Source organism: Wyeomyia smithii, chromosome 2 (genome assembly GCF_029784165.1).
Source record: "Wyeomyia smithii strain HCP4-BCI-WySm-NY-G18 chromosome 2, ASM2978416v1, whole genome shotgun sequence".
In the NCBI taxonomy this organism is placed as follows: Eukaryota; Metazoa; Arthropoda; class Insecta; order Diptera; family Culicidae; genus Wyeomyia; species Wyeomyia smithii.
The window spans coordinates 21,223,399-21,245,490 of record NC_073695.1 but is presented as its reverse complement, the minus strand read 5'-3'; the positions used below and the strand labels follow the sequence as shown (position 1 = coordinate 21,245,490).

Below are 22,092 nucleotides of genomic sequence, written 5' to 3'. Positions count from 1 at the left end.
CGAGTAGGGCAACCATGGACTCCAGCAAGTGATGTGCAACCTTTGTGCTTCGGGGATAGTCTCAGGTCAATTTGAATCGCGCAGAGGGTTAAGATAAGGTGATGGACCTTGTTGTTTGCTGTTCAACAGCACTCTTGAGGGAGTGATCCAAAGGACGGGCATCGAGACGAAGGGAACGATTTTTCCAAGGTCAGCACGTAACTTTGTGACGGTGGAGGAAACCTACGCCCGTCTGAAACCCGAAGCTAGACAAATGCGGATAAAAGCGTCGAATACTAAATAAATGCGAGAGAGGCTACAAGGATAACAGCATTAGCCTCCCAACTCAAGTCTCTGCAGACGGCGATGAGCTTGAGATGGTCGACGTGTCCGTGGATCTGGGGTCACCGGTGATCGCCGACAATAACACCAGCCAAGAGATCTAGAGACGCATCCAAGCTAAAAATCACGCCTACTTTTTACTTTGGAAGACACTTCCATTGAATCGGGTGCGACAACCCACAAATTTGCCGCTGTACAAACCCTTTCATTCACAAACCTTTTTTGTTCGCGTACCTCTTGGAGATATTTTCCAAATCAATTTTGGCTACTTGGCTTGATACTTTTGGCTTGGAATGTTTTCGCAGAGATGGAGAGTGAAGTGGTTGGTCATGTCGTGGTAGTCTAGTAGAGGTTTCAAATTGAACCATGGTTTATTTAATTGCTACAGCCATATTTTAGGAGCATGTTTGAACAACAAATGAAGTATTATAAAAAAATTGTTTTGTCCGCCATTACTGATTCAGTCAGTCAGGATTTTCAGTTGAAATTGGAATCTTTGATTCACAATTTTCAACGAACGAGCTGAGAATGAAAGAGACTTTCTACTCCAATCAATTCACAGTGATTGTTGGCTAGCAGATTTTCTGTGGTTTCGCACACGCTGTGTTACTTTGGCGATGTTTATCCGGTTGAGTATGTAGATGCTTATACAGTATATCGACTTCATGCAATGAAATTGGCGCAAATCAAATAATTCATCTCTTTCAATGACCGTACTTTTATTGAAATTGACACCGGTGACACTGAAGGTCGTTTCAACCTAAGACAGTGAAAATGCTGTTTTTGTCATTTCCGTTTGCAGTGTCGAAAATTTGTGCGTACCCCAGGTTGAACACCGCTGCTTTTCGGATCGTGACAACAACCCGTTTCTCGCAGAAGACGTGAATGCCCTTGGAGTTTTCGAAAGGAAGATGCTGCGGACTATCGACGGTAGAGTACTGACGGACGATGCACGCACTGCTTAGAGAGAACAGATGGCGAAAATCAATAGGATGCGGTGGGCCGGCCACCACGCGAGAATGCCGGACAAAAAGCCGTCAAAATAACATCTTTTCAGCAAACCCCACCAGCACCACAAATATAGGTACACATCGTGCACGATGGTTCGATCAGATCGAAAGCGATTCGCGGATGATGAGACGCCTGAGAAACTGGTGAAATCCAGCCCAGAGCCGAGCAACATGGCGCCAACTTCTTGATACACGAGGTTACGAGGTTTCACTCTCGAGGCTACATAAGCGAAATGTGTCAACGCATGCATTGTCAAGTTTGTCTTGCTTCTTGAGCTTACTTGGACATTGTAGACAGTGTAGTCTGTGTAAACCTGTTAATGAACTAAGGTTTTTTATAGAGCCTAAAAAACGAGACCTTTATAGTCCTTGAACTATTTCTATTGCCATAGTCTGCTTATAACATTCCAGTTAGCTTAGAACGATGTTTTTTCCCATTCACCGAGTTCGTTTTTTTTAGCGCTTAGTGAAACTTCACTGAGGATGGCCCTTAGCTGGCTTATGAATCAGCCTTCTCATTTCGTTCGATTTGCCAGTTGTCCGAGTGATAGGATGCATGCCCAAAGGTTGAGAATCACCTTCAGACGCCGGCTAACGCCGAGAACGCACACGAAAGTATGGCAAAAGTGGAGCGAAAAGAGCGAAATAACTGGTTCACTGATCTTTTGAATCTATGCAGTCAATCCGCTCGCGAGCTGATCAGAAAATCAGTGCTTTAAAAGATCGAAATCATCTGATCGCGAGCTGAACAAAAGAGCCATCGCAAGAACCAGTTCTTCTGAAAGGAACTGAGTCATCTGATCAGCCTGTGAGCGGATTGCCAGAAGATCAGTGAATCAGTTCATTCGTTCTTTTCATTCCACATCCATTTGTGTGCCTGTGCGTACATACTCGGGGATAGTCAACCCGTCATCAGAGCGGAATCGCTCTGATCCGCTCACTATAGTGAACCATTTTTTCCACCTCTAATCACTACGCTTGATTTGAATTTGTTTGCTTCCTCACGATGAGATGGAGAACATTTATATTGTTCTGAAAGGCGTCGCTCTCGCATTGATAGATTCGCGATTTATATACTTTCATCGCGCTCATAAGATCGCATCATATTTCCTGACGAATCCTGGCCCAACGTCTCTACTAACAAAAAAAAATCTTCTTGTAATCTTTTTGTAGATGTAGGTAGTGGTTAACATGCTCTCCAGTCAACAAAGGTCACAATAAAACTCCTTCTCTCTTTCCACTTCGTTCGCTCAAAAAAAAAGTTGAAAATAGTGACTTCCGATATTTCTAAAACAGACAATAATAGACAAATACTATTTATTCCAAGCTTATTTCATCGAAATATTCATCAAGAAAACCAAAACCAACCTTGTGATAGCTATTATTCTGTAAGCTTTGCTTGAAATATAACATAAAACAATAGAAAACCCGAACTCTTATTTGAGTTATGAGTTATTTAATTGTTCCTCGTTATTTAATTGTCCTCGTATCGAATTACTTCTCAGAGTGAAGTCGCCTTTGTTAATTGTTTGTTGTCAACTGGACCGATGCAAGTTTGCGATTCGTCGAACGTAAACAATACCTATTTGGATTTTGTATTCTTACTGATACCGAGTCTTGTCATATTGTTGTGACTGATCCGGTTATAATGAACGAAATTCACCACTACGTAATACAATTGACACATTCCAGCGTAACGCGACACCATGAGGAACCGACTTTGGTGTACATTTTAGGCTGGATATTAGAAATTAGCTTAAGGTGAAACGGGATTGTGGCCTTTTCCTATACAATTTCGAGGTTAGAGCTCTTTTTACTTCTGTATTTTGATCGTAAAAAATTAGGCTTCCACTAAATAAACAGCACTCAAATTGCTACTTCAGGCATGCAACAGTTGTGAAAACAAGCAAGCAAGTTTCATGTACGCAGTCTTCATAAATCAAGAAAAAATTAGACTGCAAAATTCGAGTTGATCGCGACCACGTCCCGTTTCACCTCAAAGAGCATATGATTAAACAGGTCGTAAATAATGCCAACTAAATGTTAAGGCGATGGTGGCGTTTCAGATTTATATTATTTTACCACTAATCGTACTGAGAATGGTTTCCTTCATAAAAAAAGCTATACCTCATTCAGATTTTAGACAGTTTTCCTTGAAGTCAAGGGAAACAAGTAGTTTATGCAAAGCTATCACTCCGCACCCTCCACTTTTCGACTGGCAAACAAAAATAGCTGTGTCTTTATGAAACATTGGGCCCTTTCACTGAAGCCTCGGCGAGCAACTCGTCTCGTTCGAATTTTTCTGCTACAATATTACTCAAAATTGCACTCAAATTGCAAATTTGTTGAGGTTTCCAAGAGAAAAATATCAAAATGTACTTGAAGTAAGAAAAGATATGTGAAAAACACGAATGAATATGTTTTTTTGGGGTTTGTTAAGGCTTGTGTGTTGGAATATTAGGTATTGTCGTAACCATCAGGTATTGAGTGAGTTTGGTAGGAATATTGTTAATTTATAATGTACCTAGAGTTTCATGAGTTTGAATGAATGTTGAAAAGTTTTTTTATTGCTTTATTAAGGTGGCTGTCAGCCACAGGCTAGTTCGCCACCATGTGTTGAAAAGGTATTATTCAGCTACTCCCCAAAGAACGAAGTGAGGTGTAATTGGCCTGGTTGTTTTCGTGTTTCGGAGGTTTTAGCATTGAAGACCAACGAGTTTCCATCGTTTGATATTTAGGTATATCGTTTGAGTATAATACGTTTTCAATTTTTGACCAGAAGTAAAAACATTACCATTTAGTGTACGTGAGGTTTCTGTTTTATTTTCTGTCATGTGATTATTATTGATGTGTTTTTCGTAAATAACACAGTTGGTTAAAGCAGTATTTATGCCAAAAAGCGAAGATAAACTAGACACTAAACCTAGCAATTAAATCAATGGCTTAAGAAACAGCATAAGTCTATTTGAGATAAAAATAATCAAATACACTGTTTTACACTATCTTTGAAATTATAATATATTCGCGTTTCCATAATTTATTTTAATTTTCAAGCACAAAGATACTTTTAAAGTTTTAATGTTGTCTATAAAACATTCTAATAATTTCCCATGATCTAATGATCTAATTCCAGTGAAAAGCAAACTCCTCACTTCTAAGAGGATATCATTTGATGCAGATGACTATTATTCACCATGATTCCATGTTGTATTATCAATATACACTGACAAAAGCTCAAAAACTAGTTTTTGGTAACTTTATAAAAACACATCAAATTTTTTAAGGCGACATCATAACTTTGAACCAGCATATGCTAAGAAAGGTCTCATCGAGTACTAAGAAAATTCTGAATACAACTTTTCCACAGTTTGTAACATTTGCACAATACGAAAAAACTACTATTTTTGTAACGCGACACCATAATAAAAGACCTGTTTTTCAATGCCCTACCAATTGAATCTACAAAATAGCAGCCTCAACTCGGTTTAGGCCATGAATACGTCCATAAAAACCCTTTACTTTCTGATGTATCACATGGCCATAGCTTCAAAATAGTATCATTTAAGCATATTTTTCAAAAATAGTGTCAAAGCTATGATTTTAATAATCTTTTATGAGTCTGTTAATTCAATCGTTTAGTCAAGTTTTGAATGTAAATTCAAATGAAACAAACGTTTTCCGTGAAGTAAATTTATCCTCTTTCACATACATAACAGTTCTATGTCAACTATGCAGTTTGAAATTTTAATGTCTTGGCGTAGAATAGCTAGGAATGTGTCAAAGGTATTCAACAAAACGTCCAGCACTTTTGATGTTCAGTCAGGTAGCCACCTGGGTCCATTGTTATTTGTAATGAAATGTGTAATGAAATTGTGAATGCAATGTCAACTTTCATGAAACGAGCAATAGTTTGGTTTGGCGACCGAAGTATGGCGTACAAAAGCAACGTCTTGAATCAGTTTAGCGTAAATTCGTAAAATTCAAATGAGCAATTGTTTTTGATCAAAAATCAAAAATCAAAAATTGTCGTATAATATAAAAAAAGTTTTGCTCTGTTCAATGGATCCGTATAAGAAACGAGACGTGGATTTGATTTTAAGCAGACGACCGAATCTATCTTTTATACTGAACTGAAGATGTCTTGCATATTTGATATATTGAGTTTAGAACCAGTTATCTGCATTGAATTGCCTATATTGTCATAGTTGAATCCTAATGATCAACTTGATTTGATGAGTGTCATGGTACATTACTTTCAGCTAGGGATAAACACTGTTCAATCTTTCGAGTTTTAATCTTTCTTTGCCAACCCAACAAGTAGCGTAACGCACATATAGGAAATGTTCAACTCAACTATTGGAATTTAATAGAAATTCAAGTTTTAATATGTTTGTATAAGTGATCGAAATTTTCGGAGAACATTTACACAACTAATTATTTACCTCATCAGTTACATCCTCCAGGCGTGCCCGCACCAACAGTTCCTTTTCAGGAATGACCTGATGAGACATCTCCACTGGTGAACTTGGCCGGCTTATACTCGCGGTAGCTGCTTCACATGCTTGAATCGCGTGGAATAATCGACTCTTCTCCAGATGCAGTTTACGCTGATACTCTTGTGATTTTTCTAGCATTGCTTTTCCCGTCTTAAAGTCAGTTATTACGACTGCCTTTTCATTCTCCATTTCCGGTTCCATTTCATCCAAATTTTTAATTATGTCATCCAAAGTATCTTCGTATTCTTGGAACTTATTTAACGAATCATGCAGCCGATTTTTGATTTGCACAGATGTGTTTAACAGCGAGTTGTAGCTATCGCGAATGTTTTTCATCTGATTCTCAATTCTGACTTTAATTTCCGGTGCCGACAATACGTACCGATCAATTTGCGCTTGTCCCTTAACGTTGATGTCGTCAATGTTGGTTTGATAGCTCTGAATTTCGGCGAGGAGCTTCTCATGTTGAGTAATTTGTTCGAGAGTTTGCTCTCGGTTGTGGATGTATAAAGAGTTATGTGCCATAAGCTGGAAGGAAATTTGAAGCAACCATTTTTCGACTTCCTGCAAGCTTTGATAGTAATTCATTTGATCTTCCAACTCTGCTTGCAGAGATTTAATGAAGTAACAACACTGTTCGTTTAATTTTGCACTTCTTTGAGAAAGATTATTCACACTGTCAATTTCAATCGAGCTTCTTGTGGCATCGAAAAGATTACTTGCCTCCAAATTGATAGTATCTATATCGGCTTGTTTGAACGAAAGTTCATAGTGAATGTGCTTAATTCGTTCCAACACTGTTCTCACATCACTCATTTCCCCACGTGTTTCAGGCATTGTTTTGAAAACACCTTCGGTGACATTCAACCAATCTAAAATTCGCTTTTTGAGCTCCTCATACAGCTCCAATCGATTACATCGGACGTTTAGATCGTTAAGAGTGGTGTTAATTTTTAGAATAATCGCATCAAGTGAATCTCGTAGCTCTGTAATGTCGTGAAACATATCGGTTTGTTTCTCCTCCGAGTGTAAATACGATGATTTGGTGAACGAATCTTGTAGCATTTCGAAAAGTTTCGTTCCCTGAGGGATGGAATTGGACAGATTTTGCATGTCGGTTATTTTTCGTTTCGTGTCTCGTAAATCGTCGGACGTTTTCTCCTGCGAAGCAGTAATTGCTTGGTTTGCGTCTTCAATCCATTTCAGCAGCTCTTCTTTGTAGTATAGATATTCGGTGTGACTTGCGACGTTTTTCTCCTGCTTGGCTATGAGTCCTGTGAATGAAAGAATTCGTTTGTTCAGAAATTATCCTAAATAAAATAGTTGACAACAAATATTACTGGTAGAAAAAAAATATGATTAAAAACTAGGAAACGTGTGCTCACCTTGCAGGTTTGAGAGGAGTGACGAGTAACTTTTTTGAAGATCAACAGTTTGATCTCGTACCGTAGGACATGCACTTTTCTCCATCAACGCTTCGCAGACGTCATTTAGTTCTTCGACAGAAGATTTCTTGGTCAATATTATTTCCAAAATATACTATTGTCGATGTTGGGATGACATCACATAAAAATGGAAGGCAGGGAGAAAGGAACCATGCGGGGATTAGTTACTCGTATACGAAATGTGTTTGCTAGGAAAATATTTACCTTAAGACTTTTCATGTTATTATCCGGATCGTCCAGCGCAGCCACTTTTGCTTTATATTCCGAAATGAATAAACTTAGGCAGTTTGACTTGTCGTAGAAACTCTCCCAAGAAGCTAGCACATCATTCAAGCCTTTGCATATGGTATCGGAGAGGTTCTCTATTTCTTCCCAGTCGGAAATAGCTTGCGAAATTTCACGCTTCACAGCGTCATGTCCGTCTTGGTCAATAATCGTCAACAGATTGTTGCCAATTTCGTTGGCATTTTCTAGCAACACTTTTCCTTCCGACAGTGACATCTCAATGTTTTTAACTTTGGTCAGCTTTTCCACGATGTGGTCACGGTCGCCATGATAATCGGAGAGCTTTTCGATGTTTTGTCGGGTATGCTTCATCCAAACGTACAGTTCTTGTAGCCCCTGTCTGAATCTTTCGTAATTGTTGACTTGGTTTTCTAGACGTTTAATTTCTTCGCCTATTTTAGTTACTAATGCTTCATACTCGTTGAGAATTTTATGATTGTTTTCGTTCGCTAAAACAGGGTTCTCACTCATTTTAGTTTGGATTTTGTCCCTGATGTCATTATAGCTTGTAGTTTCACGCTGGAAGGTTCTGAATTTTTCCAGAATCACTCGTTTGTCTGAAAACTCATTCAATGCTGGTACGTCGTCTATTTTCTTGTTTACTTCTTCAACCCACTCGCTGAGAACTTTCAACAACTTAGAAACATCTTCAAGGTTTGCCAAATGAGTTAGTAATCTTTGTCTGACCTCATTCACCTCTGACATCAGGGATTCGTAGTCTACTTTCAGTCCATCAGTGTCCTCCGCTATTTTTGTGGCCCCATTCGCTTCGGTGCTTATGATGATTTTTTCCTTGAGTTCAAATAAGTATCGCAGCTTGTTTTGACCCTGTTCGAGACTTTGACGGATGCCCTTTATAATGTTCAGTTTTGACTGAGTTTCCAGTATTGTTTGCGGTGTTGCGTTACATTCATTTAACTTCTCGTGTATACGATCTAACCAATCTTGGCATTCGCCGAATAAGGTATTGTGTTGTTGATGCTCTTGGTAGTGTAATTCCAAGCGGCGCATAATTTCTTTCGCTATTGATAATAACACATTATATTTGGTGGTGAGCTGCGTTATTCCGTTGCTGACTCGAGTATCGGCGCAAATATCCAGAAGAACCTGCGCTTTGATGTTTAGGTTATCTAACTCCCGCTGCCAATCGAAAAGAGTTTGCAGCTTCTCCTGGAATTCTTCCAGAACAACTTTCTTCTGCTCTAGAGAGTTTTGCATTTTATTGTAAGCTTGAACATCCTGCTCTAGTTTATCCAACCAATTTAGAGCGGCTGTGTATTGGTTGTCGTACTCTTTCCAGCGGACAATTCCATTCTCTAAAGCAGCGCTGATTTTTCTCAGAGCTACCGAATAATTGTCGAATTCTTCCTGGAGTAAAGCCACCTCTTTTTCGATGGCTTCACATTCATCGGGATGAACGTTTCGACATGCTATGTCTGCCTGCTCCAGGGCCTTCTCGAGCTTCTTTTGACCAATATCTACATCCTTGTCGAGGATTTTCAACTGAGTCATCTTCGATACGAGGGAATCTCGGTCCCCTCTAGGATCGGAACATTTATTCAAGCTTTCCTTTGCGTGGCGAATCCAGGCGGCAAATTCGTTGCTGCTATCGATAAAGGCTTGATGCATTTCGACAGTTTCTTTCTGCTTGGCAAACAGTTCTTTGGCTTGGGTGCTGAGATTTTCGTATTTTTTCGATATCTCCGAAGCGGGGGATGTTTGATGTAAATCGGATGCTTTACTGGCCACGGAATGGATCATCGGCTCGAAGGATACAATGTCCTGAACGATGTCGTTAGCTTGGCGCAAGGTTGCTCTTCTTTCGTTCAATCCTGTACTGATACTAGTTGGAGTACCAGCCTTAAAACGAACCGTTTTGTGTTCGGAGACTCGCTGTAATTTCGACTCCCGGTCCTGTATCCATTGCTGCAAATGATTGTAGCTCGAGTTATAATCTGCCCATTGTAGCAAACTAGTCTCCAAATGAACCTTAGCGGTTGACATTTTCTTCACAATACGATCCCAACTATTTTGCACTTCTTTCATTTCGTTATTGATCACTTCCTTTCCATCCGACTTTGTCGATTTCAGAACTTTTTCTCCTAAGTTTATGGAGTTGTTTACAAGAGCCTGTCCCCGCTCGCGACTCTGCATGAGTTCGATGATTTTGACCAACCGTTTTTCGAGATTTTCTTTACTGACGTGTTCCGTATGCTCCGTACAACAGCGAACTATTTCTTTCGCATTTTCTATCCAACGATTGGCTTCCGATATGTTTTTATCATATTCCTTGTGTAGGTCATAATTTGATTCCACTTTCTTCAGTACATCTTTGGTGATGTTGACCTGCACTTGGTAGCGAGAGTTGAGATGCCTCAGCTGGTTACTGATGTAGGAGTCCAAATGGGATTGCAGAAGTGGAGCTGCAAACGAATTGAACTTTTCGAGGTCAGCACGACCAGCGTCCAATTTAGCCATTATATCTTGCATATCTTTCACTTGTTTACCTTTGTCTTGTATGTTGGAGGACATAGCTAATTTATTATTTTTTACGATAATATCAATTTGTTGAAGCCACTCGGATAGACGCTCATACTCATCCTTGTACTCACGAAGTAACGAGTTAGTTTTTTCGAAGTTCCGTTTTTGGCTTTCAATCTCCTGGAAAAGTTTTTCGAAGCTTTGCTTCAGCTCAACGATATCCGCGTTGATTAGTTCTCTGCCTGCTGGAGAAGTTGAAGCCATAACCACCTCACCGGTGTGAACCAAATGCTCCACCAACAATTCACCTTGAGCCTTTTTATTCAGGAGCGAATCAAGTGGAGCTATCGCGTTGTCAATCGTCAGCTTATCGCTTAAGGACTGTTGCTTGGCGCAGGGTATTTTTTCCCGAGCCCGGTTAACCCAACTGGAAAGATCATCGTACGCTTCCTTGTACACGCGATGATCCCGGTATTGATCCTCCCGATCGGTAAGTAATTTACTAACACGCTCGGCAATGTAATCGAATTTTCCTAGCGCCTGGTTGGCAGCGGAAGCTGCTTGAGTTTTCTGACCGGAACTCATATCCGCCGCCCTTTGACGCAGGGGCTCAATTTCGATCCGTTCAATTCGGATTTTTTCCTCCGTATCTTTAATTCTATCCAACTGAGCTCGCTTATCTGCCATGGTGCTTTCAAACACCGACAAAGCTGCGAACTCGTTTTCTAACCAGGTGATTTTCGTTTTCAGATCACTAACTTGATCCAAAAATCCTGACCACTGATTGAGAGCTTCATCCAGGAATGATTTGACGTCGATCATTCTCAGGCTAATTGTGGACCATTCATCTTGAAGGCTACATATGGCACGATTTATTTCGTCATGTCCGGTTGGTATTGTACAGGCGAGTACTTGTTGAGACAAATCAATGATCGTCTGCATTCGAGCAGTTCCCTCATCTTTATTGATTAACAAATCTTGAATAATTTTGATCTTGCTTTGCAGCTCTTTTTCGGTAGTTGCTGTAGTATCGGAGCAATAGTTTATTTTCTCTTTGATTTCATTCAGCCATTGTCTGTGGTTCTCAATCTGAGATGACAGTTCTTGATGATCGATCACATATTGTTGCCAGCGACTCGTTAGTTCCTTTACTCGACTCGATGTCTGCTGGTACTTTATGGCTAATTCCGACACCTGAGAGTTTCGGCTGGTTAAATAACCTACATAAAGTTGTTGACCTTTATCGGTGAAGGAATCAATTTCCAGTTCTTTTGCTTTCACCTCACCCTGAAGAGTTTTTAGGTAGTCTAGAGTAGCTTTCTTCTCGTCTAGCGTTGCTTTTAGATCAATCGAGTGAATGCTCGAGTCGATAGATCGCATCCATTCGATGCAATTCGTTCGCATACTTTCATACTCATTCCACTCAGCAATTTTAGACTGAATTTTTTCGATTGTCGAATCCATCGTAACTAGCAACCCTTCCCACTCTTGTTGCGAAACATCGATCTGCGATCGAATGTTCACTTGACCGTCGTCGCTTGTGTCCGGCATTGTTATGTTGCCTAAATCGCGGAGCAGTTCGATTCTGTTTGTTTCTTCTAGTATAGTCTTTTTCAAATCGATTATTCGATCTAGATTGGTAATGAGGGAAACCTGATCAAGATCCGTATCACCCCAGAGTTCGATTGTGTTGTGATTCACATCGATGAAGTCTGACGTGTCCATCACCGCCTTACAGTAGTGTCGGTGATTGCTGACTATTTTCTCGTAGGCTTCCACAAAACTTTGGCACCTTTCGACGCACTCGGTGAAGTCGGTACTAAACTGATTCAAGTTTGACACAACATCATCTGTTCCACTCTGCATGCTGTTAGCCAAATCCTTCAAACTATCAACCTCTGGTTTGTAATTTTTCAGCTCATTAGCTATGTCGATATAAGCTTGATGTTGAGCGATTTTTTCGTCCAGGGTAGGTTTCAAAATTATTTTCGGTAAGAGATTTTCCTTCAAGTTACTCAACCAGTTCTTGCTTTGTTCCAGTTTGTCGTTGAAAACGGTGAGCCGCGATAGTCGTGTTTCACACGATTTGAAGTACGTATCAATTTCATCGAAGATCCGATCGATTTTTTGTTGTAGATTTTGAATTTCCGATCTAATTTCTTGCTGACCTTCCGAAGCCGTCGTAGAATACAGCATATCTCCCATATCGGAAACCCTGCTGCATTGTACACCCATCAGATTCTGCTTCGAAATTAGCTCCCCTATCGTTACCATAACGTTTGAAATGTCCGAACAATTCATTATACTTTCATCGTAGGAATCTTTAATTTGATTGAGCGCTTGATCACATTCGTCATATTTCACCTTGAACGCTTTATGTTCCTGGTAAGCTTGATCGCACAGTTTGGCGATCTCTTTCACCGTGTTTTCCGTGGTTTGCATTTTCGTTTTCATTTGCTGCATGTTGGAGGTAATTTTCGCATCATTACTGCTGTGCAGCAGTTCTGTGGACTTATCGAGCAGGTTATCGAACAAATGATTGATTTGTTTCATTCTTCCGCACAGCTCCTGGTACAATTCGTGCTGCTGCTGTTTCTCCGGTAAACTATTTTTCAAACAATAGTTTTGCATAGATTCTTCTATCTCAACCAAAGCGTTGTTTATGTGGTCCAACTGTTGTTGATAGTTGTCCCAGAGAGTGAGTCTTTTTTCTAGCAATTTTAAGGCATCTTCAATAGACGTGTTAAATTTATCAAATTCGGTACGAATTTTCAGTAAATCTTGCTCCATATTATTAATTACTCCAGGTGAAATAAAGTCTCTATTTTCGTTGATGATTTGTTCCAAATTATCCAACTTTTCCTTCCTTTTTGGAACTAAGCTTTGAAGCTCGCGGACTCTTTGAATTTTATCTTTTATCATCTTTTTACTACCGGTAACATCCGATAGCTGTTTCAAATCTGACAGCAAAATTTCCTGCTCATCGAGATGCGCTTTGTTGAGTTCATTAAACTTAGCACAAACTGCTAACGCCCGTTCCAATCTACCAATAGTGTCCGTAGTAGATTTTTTCAACATTTCATACCGAGCATTAACGGATTGAATCTCCGCTGGGACTTCACTATTCTTATTAGCGGAAACTTGAATCGCTTTTTCGTTAAGAGAATCGATCATACGCTTTTGGCTCGTAATTTCCTGCAGCAAAGCTTTATACTTGAACAGTTTCGATCGAATTTCCTGAGTCGATGTCCAGCTTTGCGATTCGTTCGCGTCGATCTTGTTTTCAGTAGCATTCAACCAAGCCAGCAGCTGCTGGAGGATATCCTGATACGAAGACCACTGAACAGTTCTTACATCGCACTGCTTTTTCCAGTTGATGATATCCGCTAGCACGCGACTCCAGCGTTCTTTAATATTTTTAACATCCTCCCGTAGCTTCTCGCGTCCTTGAGCATTCGTCTCGGGTAAAACCTTTTCATGTATTGCTACCAGACTTACGAGGCTGTTTTCAATTCTATCCTTCTCGAAGTCGAACTTCTGCAACAAAGGACCAATTTGTGATGGTACGTTTTCTATTGAAGTCGCTTCGATCTCTGCTTTGATGGCGTCAATAGCAGTGTTGCAAGCCAACAATTTTTCCTCATAAGCAACGTGATCGGCTACAATATTTTCATTCCTCTTGGTAACTTCCTTGCTCAAAACTTGCAACAGTTGATAGCGATTGATCAGTTGATTGATATACAACTTAATTTTTTCGACTCCCGTTAGACTAAACAACGCCTGAGCACTGGTAGCGAAATCATCGATACTTTTTCGCTTTTCAACCACCAAAGCGAGATTATTTTTGTAAATCTGCAGATGATTTCGCTTCGTTTCCAACGAATCGAACAGCTGCTGCTCTCGGAAGATAGCCTCCATCGAGCGGCACCATTTTGTGAGCAGATCGAGCTCTTTGTCGAATTGCGCCCACGTTGAGAGTAAATTAGCTTGACTCTCAATTTGCGCGTCGATTTCTCTGTATAGACTGTCGAATTCATCTCGCATTTTTTTTATTTCATCTTCCAGTGCAGTGATTCCAGGTGGTGCCGTGCTTGTTTTGTTGATTTCGTGTAATTTTAAAAGCTGAGCGATCATTTCTTCTCCTCGCGGCCTTGCCGCCTTCAAGCCTTTGAGGGTTTCTATGCGTTTGGAGATTTCGCTCTTTTCACCGCCGCCATCTTCACAAAGCAAAGCTTTGGCGTGTTCTTCGGTGATCCATTTCTTTAGTTTTAAGCTCAAAACTTCAAAGTTTGTGTGTGTGTTAACACTGTTATCTAAGTGATTTAAGAGTTCATTTGATTTCTGAACGATGTTTTTGAACGTATCTTTTATTGACACTAAATATGTTTGCAAGTGTTGGTCTTGAATTAGAACCAACAACTGCTGGGCTTTGCTACAAACCGACTCTAACAAACCGGTTTGAGAGAGGACTTCCTGGTGGATCAATTTATGATTCTGGTATTGGGTGCGTTTCTCCTGAACGTTCGATTTTAACTCTGCATTAACTTTCATCGAATGTTCAATATCTTTCAACCACTTGGAAAGCTGCTCTTGTTGGGCACTGAATTCTCCGAACTGAAGTATACAGAGGTCAACCTGTTGGGTTACCATCTCCAACTCATCTGTGAAACGGTCCCACAGTTTTCGAAGTTCCGCTTGCTTGTTCCGTATAGCTTCCCGTCCGTCGGAGGAAATTTGAGTGCACAATTTTTCGCCCTTAATAATGACATTCTCTACCACGTTACTGTAATCTAACCTTTTGTAGGCTATTTCTTTCAACTGCAGCTGACGATTTTGTAGTACACTCAAATCACCCACCAGCTGCTTGTGTTCCTGCAGTGACGCTATGTTTTTGTTTAGAGTGTTGATAATTTCATCGTAGCTTAGATTGAAATCAGAGTGTTCGTTGACAGCCGCCTTCGCTCTTTCTAGCGATTCCGAGCAGAAGCTCGCGAGAGAATTGTATTCATTCTGAACTTGCGTGATTTTATTCGCGATCTCATTGTTCGACTTAATAGGTTGACATTCTTCAATCAGATTACGAATATCCGCTCCATAGTTAACAATTTCATTGTTAACCTTGACTAATTCATTAGTGCAGTCCTGGTTGGCAGATGAAGGAACTTTTGACGATTGTTCTTTGATTTTCTCTCTAATCGCAGCCATTTTAGCTAGACTTCTGTCCAACTTTTCGGCTGCGTTCGCCAACAAACCAAGCGTCGCTTTTTGTTTCTGCTGACTTATTTTGCATGTTTCGAAGAACTGCTTCCAATCTTGTTTGTTACTTTCGAATGCCTTCAAAAGTACCGAATGTCCATTTTCGTGCGTTTGACCCATAACCAAAGTGAATTGGTTGAAGCATTCGTTTAAATTGTCAAACACAGGTGCCTCTTCGGAAATTATACTTTCGAGGACCATTAAATTTTCCTCCATTTTAACTTTATTTGGTTCGTGATCGCTGAGTAATTCATTGTATTGAGACTGTAGCCTAAACAACCAGTTCCTGGATTTCACCAGTAAATTATCGAAGTTCGTATGTTGATTCACGTAATCTTCCAACAAAGTTATAGTGCTTGATAAGTCTTTGTAGATTAGTGCAAATTTCTCTCGAGCTTCGGCTATTTTGGCAGTGAAATCTACGCTTGCCAGTGATGCCAGCTTATGCTGCAACTGGTCGAAACTAGTTTCGTGACATTTGGCATCCTTCAGCATAGTATTATAATTTGAAAGCGCAGCCTTTTTGTCTTGTAAAGTTGTATAAAGGGCTGGTCGTTTTGACAGCTTATTCTGTAGATCCGCGAGCCATTTGAAAATTTGAATGAAACTTTCATCGATGGACTTTTTGTTCATAATATCATTTTCCCGACACTTGATTGCAACGTTGCACTCATCAACCAGCGAGTTGAAGGCATTTCTCAACGATAGTATATCTTCACGAATTTCGTCACGACTTTCGGGGCTTATCTCCGCGTACAAGCTTTCGCCTATGGCGCAAGTTTCGTTAATCGAAGATTCCTGGCCCATAATATTCGCACGTCGTGCAGTTAATTCGTCGTACGTTTTTTCCGGTGAAGTTTTTTGCTGCTCCATAGATTTAATCCAATCACGAGCTTTATCAAGTTCCTGATGAAATTTATTATTTTTAGATTGAATGTCATGAAGCCGATCCAACATATTGGAGAAATATTTTTCGAACGTGTTAAATCTTGCCAGCAAATGTTGCACCAACATTAGGACCCTTGAGTCTGGATTCAATTGGTTTATCGAATTGGCAATATTCTGTAACAATTTCAACTTAGGTTCGTATTCCTTCAAACTATCGTAGGAGCTGTCAATTTCTTTAATTTTATCGTTTAAACTATTCAAATCAATCAGCAGTATTGTCTCCAATTTATGCTTCTGTTCCAAATTTTTGAGACATTGTATGATTTCCCCGGATGTCTCTTCATACTGTTGCCATAGATTGATATTTTCATCTAAGTCCTTTTCTATTTCACTACAGGAAACTTTAAGCTGCTCGAATTCATGTTCGGTTTCACATTTCAACTCATTTAAAGCTGTGACTTTAGCAGGATTAAACAAAGCAGCAATCGATTGAAGTACGTTAGAAATTCCATCAATCGCCCCTTCATTAGCAGCAATAAACTCCTTAACATCCTTCAAGGTAGCTTTTTTACTCTCCAAATTGTGCCTGTCACTACCGGACTCCGGATGGCACCATTTAATCTTTTCCGTGTGAGAAGCTACAATCCTACCGAACGATGTCAGTTTATCTTTGAACGAATGTTCAACAAGTTTACTGAGCTTGTTCTCCACTTCATTCAAACTATTCATCGTACAGCCAAACCGTTGCTCCAAGTTTTTGATTTCCTTACCGATGGTGTTCTCTTTAATCGTGTTGAATTTCGTTTCAATACCGACGAAATCATTTTTAAGCTCCGTTAGTTGCACCCCCAGCAGATTAAGTTTCTGCCTAATCTTCTTCAAATTATCCAGAGCCTGCAGCTGTTTAACACTATCCAAACTGCTGTCGTCATTTTTGATTATTTCTTCCCGAATACTGTAAAGATTATCTATGATAATTCGTATCTGATCCTTCACACTTCGTTCTTGTGTCGAATATTCTGACACTTTATCGGAAAGTTCACGCACGTCATGGTTCACTTGAGCAAACAAAGCATTCATTTTTTCCTCCATTTCGGCGATGTCTTTCGGTAGCACATTGTTATTCGACTGTTCGAAGTTGGTTACAAGACTATCAAAGTTCTGCTTCAATGCAAGATAGTTTGGCAATTCCAGCTTAACAGTCGATATTCTGTGTTCCATTTCGGTAGGATTTTCCGGGAATCGACTCAACTGAGTTTGGATCTTATCCAATCCGGTTATAATATTATGAAAAAGGTTTTCGATTTCGGTGTAAAGTGACAACCGTTGATCCAATAAGTTGCTGCCATCGATTAGTGTTTGCAGATTGACTTTTAGATCCTCATTGTTTTGTGCGATGATTTTTTGAATCGTTTCGCAGTCCTCGGTGTTGTAATTTTGGAACTTTTTAACGATTTCGTTTCCTGTGTTTGCTATCAAATCACCCTTTTTCTTAAGATTTTTCATTATAACTGATGAATTTTTAAGCTTTTCCAAGCTTTCAACCAACGTTGGTTTGTCGTTGAACGTCAGAGCGGTTGAAGCATTAATTTTGATTATATTTTTAAGCTCATTTTTAAATCCTGAATTACAGCGATTAAAATCGTTATACAGCTCTAGGATACTTGTTAAATCATAGAACATTTCATCCACTTTATTTCGAACTTTGGTGATATTCTTTTCTAGCGTTGGGAAACACTCTTGGATATTTTTCGCAGGACCAACATTCTGCTTTAACAACAGGTCAGCTTCATTTTGCATCTTCGCTTTAACTGAGCAGACTTGATCAAGTTGTTTCCTAATTTCATCCAACTCTTTTAAACATTCTTCGAGGTTACCTAATCGAGCTTTTTTGGGAACATTTTGCAAAGAGTTAGAGGTTATGTTCAAATCATCAATCATGTCTTGATACAAGTCTTTAAATCTTTCAGCCCTAATGTTTGCATCCTGTACCTCTTTCTCCTTGGCATCAATGTGAGATTGGATGCTGGATAATTTATTTTCCAAGTCAACGATGACAGCAACGGCGTTGACAGGTCTATTCAATTGGTCACACACTTTAATACACGGTTGATGCTCCAAACCAATAATATCCTTCCTCCATTTTGCGATACCCAATTTAATATTGGCCAACTTTTCTCCAACCTTGCCCAAATCCTGCTCCCTTGGTTGAATATCCGAAGTAACACTTTCTTCCAAATCATGCAGTTCATCTTTGGTATTTTTAGCCCAGTGTGAAAATTCAGACCACCCCCGTAAAACATTTTTCAACTTTTCCAAGCTCGCCTCCAGATTTTGATAATTACTCGCCAACGACGAGTATGTTTCATTCAACACCGAATTATCCTTTCCTGGCTCTGACAGACTATGCTGCTTCACATGTGTGTAAATTTGATCAAAAACATCCTGTTTGTTTGCATGTTGTTGCTGTAAATACTGCACATTTTGAAGAGCTAAATCTATTTCATCAATAACCGTTTCTTCCAACTCTGCCAAACCAACTCGCATCTGATCCATCCAATCGCTGAAATCATTCATTAAGGCATTGAAATTTTGCTGCACAACAATTTTCTCATAGCAATTGTTGATCAAATCACGCAAACCTTCATTTATTTTCGCCAAATCCTCTTTCGGTTTATTCAATCTATCTCTAAGAGCAACAATACTTTCATTCGCCAAATTACAACTCAACTGATCAAAAAGATGCACAAGCGTTATAAGCTTAGCTTGCTGTTCTGAAACCTCATTATTATGCAACTTCAACATTTTAATCTTCTCCTCCAGTTTATCGATTGGTAATTCACTCAGTGACTCACTCAAGCTAGCTTGAAGTTTCTCCTGCGACGCAATTACGTACGCTTCTTGTTTTTTCAATTCGTCATTAAGAACGGACCAATTCGCTACCAATTTATCCAATTTACCACTCATATGTTGCGAGTTCTCATTCAAATCGGTGAGCCTTACAAAACATCCATCAATCTCCTCGGTTGGTCTATTTCCATACCGAATATCATTACATTTACTGGCTATATTTTTCAGTTCGCCTATTTTAGATTTACATTGCTCATTAAGCGAGTCCAGATTTGCTTTCAATTGTTTCGCCTCAGGTAAAGATCCTATTTTACTATGCTCCAAATCGGGCGTCTTTTCCGCCTGTTCCGTCCACATTTTAATGCTTTCGAAAGCTTGACCAATATCTTTCCAGTTCGCCAAATCCTTATGAACCTGAGCCTTTTCAGTGATGACAACATGATTCAAATTACTAAAAGTTCCACACAGTTGAACAACTTCACTTTTCAGCCGCTTCATCTCGTCAAGGTTACCCTCCTTCGAAGCCAGATCCGAAGTACTAGCATTCAATATATCCAGTATCTTCATTTTCTCCGCCATCACATTCTCCAGCTGCATTGTTTTAACAACGCGATCCTCCGGGGAAATGTGAGGCTGCTTGATCGCCGCCACCATTTTCGGGTACACATAATTGGCCCAACTCTTCAGACTATCCAAGCGCGTTTTATACTCATTCCACTTATTATTATAGTCTTCTAAATATTCTATTCTCCTCTCAACCTGATTTGCCGCACTGGCGACTCGTTTCTCCAGATCACTCGTTTCTTTTTCGATAATCGGTTTAGAACTAACCGAAATGTGTTGCCCTAACTCACGACACAAATCGTTCAATGCCAAGCATGATTTCTCCAAAGCCTGTCGAAGATTCGCTACCAGATGCTTTTTCGTATCCAAATCTTCCGTCACATTTCTAGGATTCGTTTGCAGCGGTGTAATTGAGCGCAGCTCAATTTCTGCACTCTTCAACAAATCAACAATTTGCCCTCTCTGTTCGTTATAAGTATTCCACACTTTTTTAACCTCCATCAACGATTTGATCTTGTTAGCTGTTTCACTGTACGTTTCGTTCCAGCAACGTTCCAAATTTTCCACTTCTTGAGCGATAAAATTGGGCGAATTCACATTCTTCCCCAAATCTCTCCCGCGTTGTATGATGTTCATTATATGCGCTCTCTGATTATCCAATTCTTTGATGGAAAAGTTTTGCTCTTCAATCATGTCATTAACTTTGCGGAAATTGTCCGGACAGGGTAGGTTTTGATTCTGCGTCCTGATTTTGTTCAGCAGGTCGCACACTTCCCGTGTTTCGCTGCGATAGGTGTAGCACTTGGCGAACGTTTCCACGTTGATCATGGTTGATTCTATGCACGGGATGAGAGTTTTATAGCGTGCTATCAACTTTTCGATTTTCTCCTGTTCCACGCCAACTTGCTCCTCATTTGTGTGGTTCAGTAAATAGTCCAAGGTTTTTACTAGCCATTTCATGTCTTCTTTTCTGGATTCAGCTTCGAAGCAGATTCGCTGGAAAAAATAAAAATTGTCATAATATATCGGACATTATTGCATATTATCTAAGATAATAAGGTGGTATCCAAGAAACGACCTAATGACGAAGGACTACAGTTTCACTATCAGCGGCATTTGGACGAGAGGTAGAAAAAATCCCAGTTTCATTTCCCATTTTACAGAATGCATCTCAAAATAGAAAACAAAGAAGTAGTGTCAGGTCAAAATCTCACCTTCTTTAGTTATATAATTTGGGGCCGTTAAAAAGCGCCATTGGTGTTCCACAGTAATTCCACATTCTTAACCGTTATGTACTCAGCAATTTCAACGCCCGTAAGTGCTCGGCAGGATACCCGGGTACCCACCAAAATAAAATGCTTATAATTTTTTCAGTTCTTGACCAATTGTGGATCTTGACCCGCAAAAGATTGGCAAATTTGTCTTATTTTAGCAGACGAGATTCAAAGAGTCATAGGTCCCTAAATGGACCCCATGAATGCGAATCTCCGAGACCATGTCTAAGTTTGAGAATCTGCTCCGGAGTCCGGAATAACAATTTCTGAGACAACTCATCAGATGGACTCAAAATGAATAAAAATCAACTCGTGGAGTGATTTCATGAATTTTGATACCAATTAAATACCAAAAAAATTCAGAGCCCCTTCCTTCGACCACCCCCCCCCCCCTTTTGCTCTGATAATGTCTGGGGAATCTGATAATGTCTGGGAAATTCCAGACTAGTTTTTGGGGGCCTCAAACCAAGGTGGAATTTTCGAGGAGTGGCCTCACGATAGCAGAATACAATGCCTTCAAGCAATGGGGATACATGAAGTCGCGAGCAATATTCGATACGAAACCAAGTCATCTTGTCGCTCTAGCGATTATGTTGGTACGATGTAGATTGAATGTAAGTTTGGTATCCAATAAAACTCCGAGGTCACTAACGCGGTCAACTCTTGTTAGGTTTTGATTATCGATTTGATAGTTGAATACAATAGGCTTCATTTTACGGTGAAAAGTCATCACTTGATACTTATTAATGCTAATCGTCAACCGGTTTTTGCGACACCAGTAAACAAACTTATCCAAAAGTCCCTGAAGCCGCCGACAATCGTCGATAGAACGTATAATCAGATACAGCTTAAGATCGTCTGCATGTACTAGTTTGAGTCAACATCCAGCAGTAAGGGAACGTCATTGAAAACCAGCGTAAACAGCAATGGTTCTAGGTTGCTACCTTGTGGAACGCCGGAGGTGTTTGAAAACTGAGACGAACAGCAGGAATTAATGTATACTCGTAGAACTCTATCGCATAAGTATGAGCTAAATCAACCGACAAACCTCTGCGATGCACCAAGCCGTACACGCAAAAGTTGGAGTGCGCGTAACCAGATCATTTATGAGCGAAATTAGCGCATTTACTGATTAAAATTGGAACCAGTACAACGCATGTGCGTTGGGCATAACGCATTTGATGCTCTAGCGTATTTTGAATGTATTGCGCAGCTCCAAACC

The 22,092-nt window shown here is 39.9% G+C and overlaps 1 protein-coding gene across 3 annotated transcripts in view; it reads right to left on the bottom strand.

Moving 5' to 3' along the window:
- LOC129726123 (muscle-specific protein 300 kDa) overlaps positions 1 to 22,092 on the bottom strand; it is an 83,481-nt gene that overhangs the window by 36,034 nt on the left and 25,355 nt on the right. For all 3 annotated transcript variants that reach the window (XM_055682773.1, XM_055682775.1, XM_055682774.1), the window contains exons 6-8: positions 7,477 to 20,592; positions 7,213 to 7,366; positions 5,774 to 7,101 (exon numbers count right to left, since the gene is read on the bottom strand). In XM_055682773.1, the coding sequence (XP_055538748.1) occupies positions 5,774 to 7,101; positions 7,213 to 7,366; positions 7,477 to 20,592 (14,598 nt within the window). The remainder of the gene's footprint in view (positions 1 to 5,773; positions 7,102 to 7,212; positions 7,367 to 7,476; positions 20,593 to 22,092) is intronic.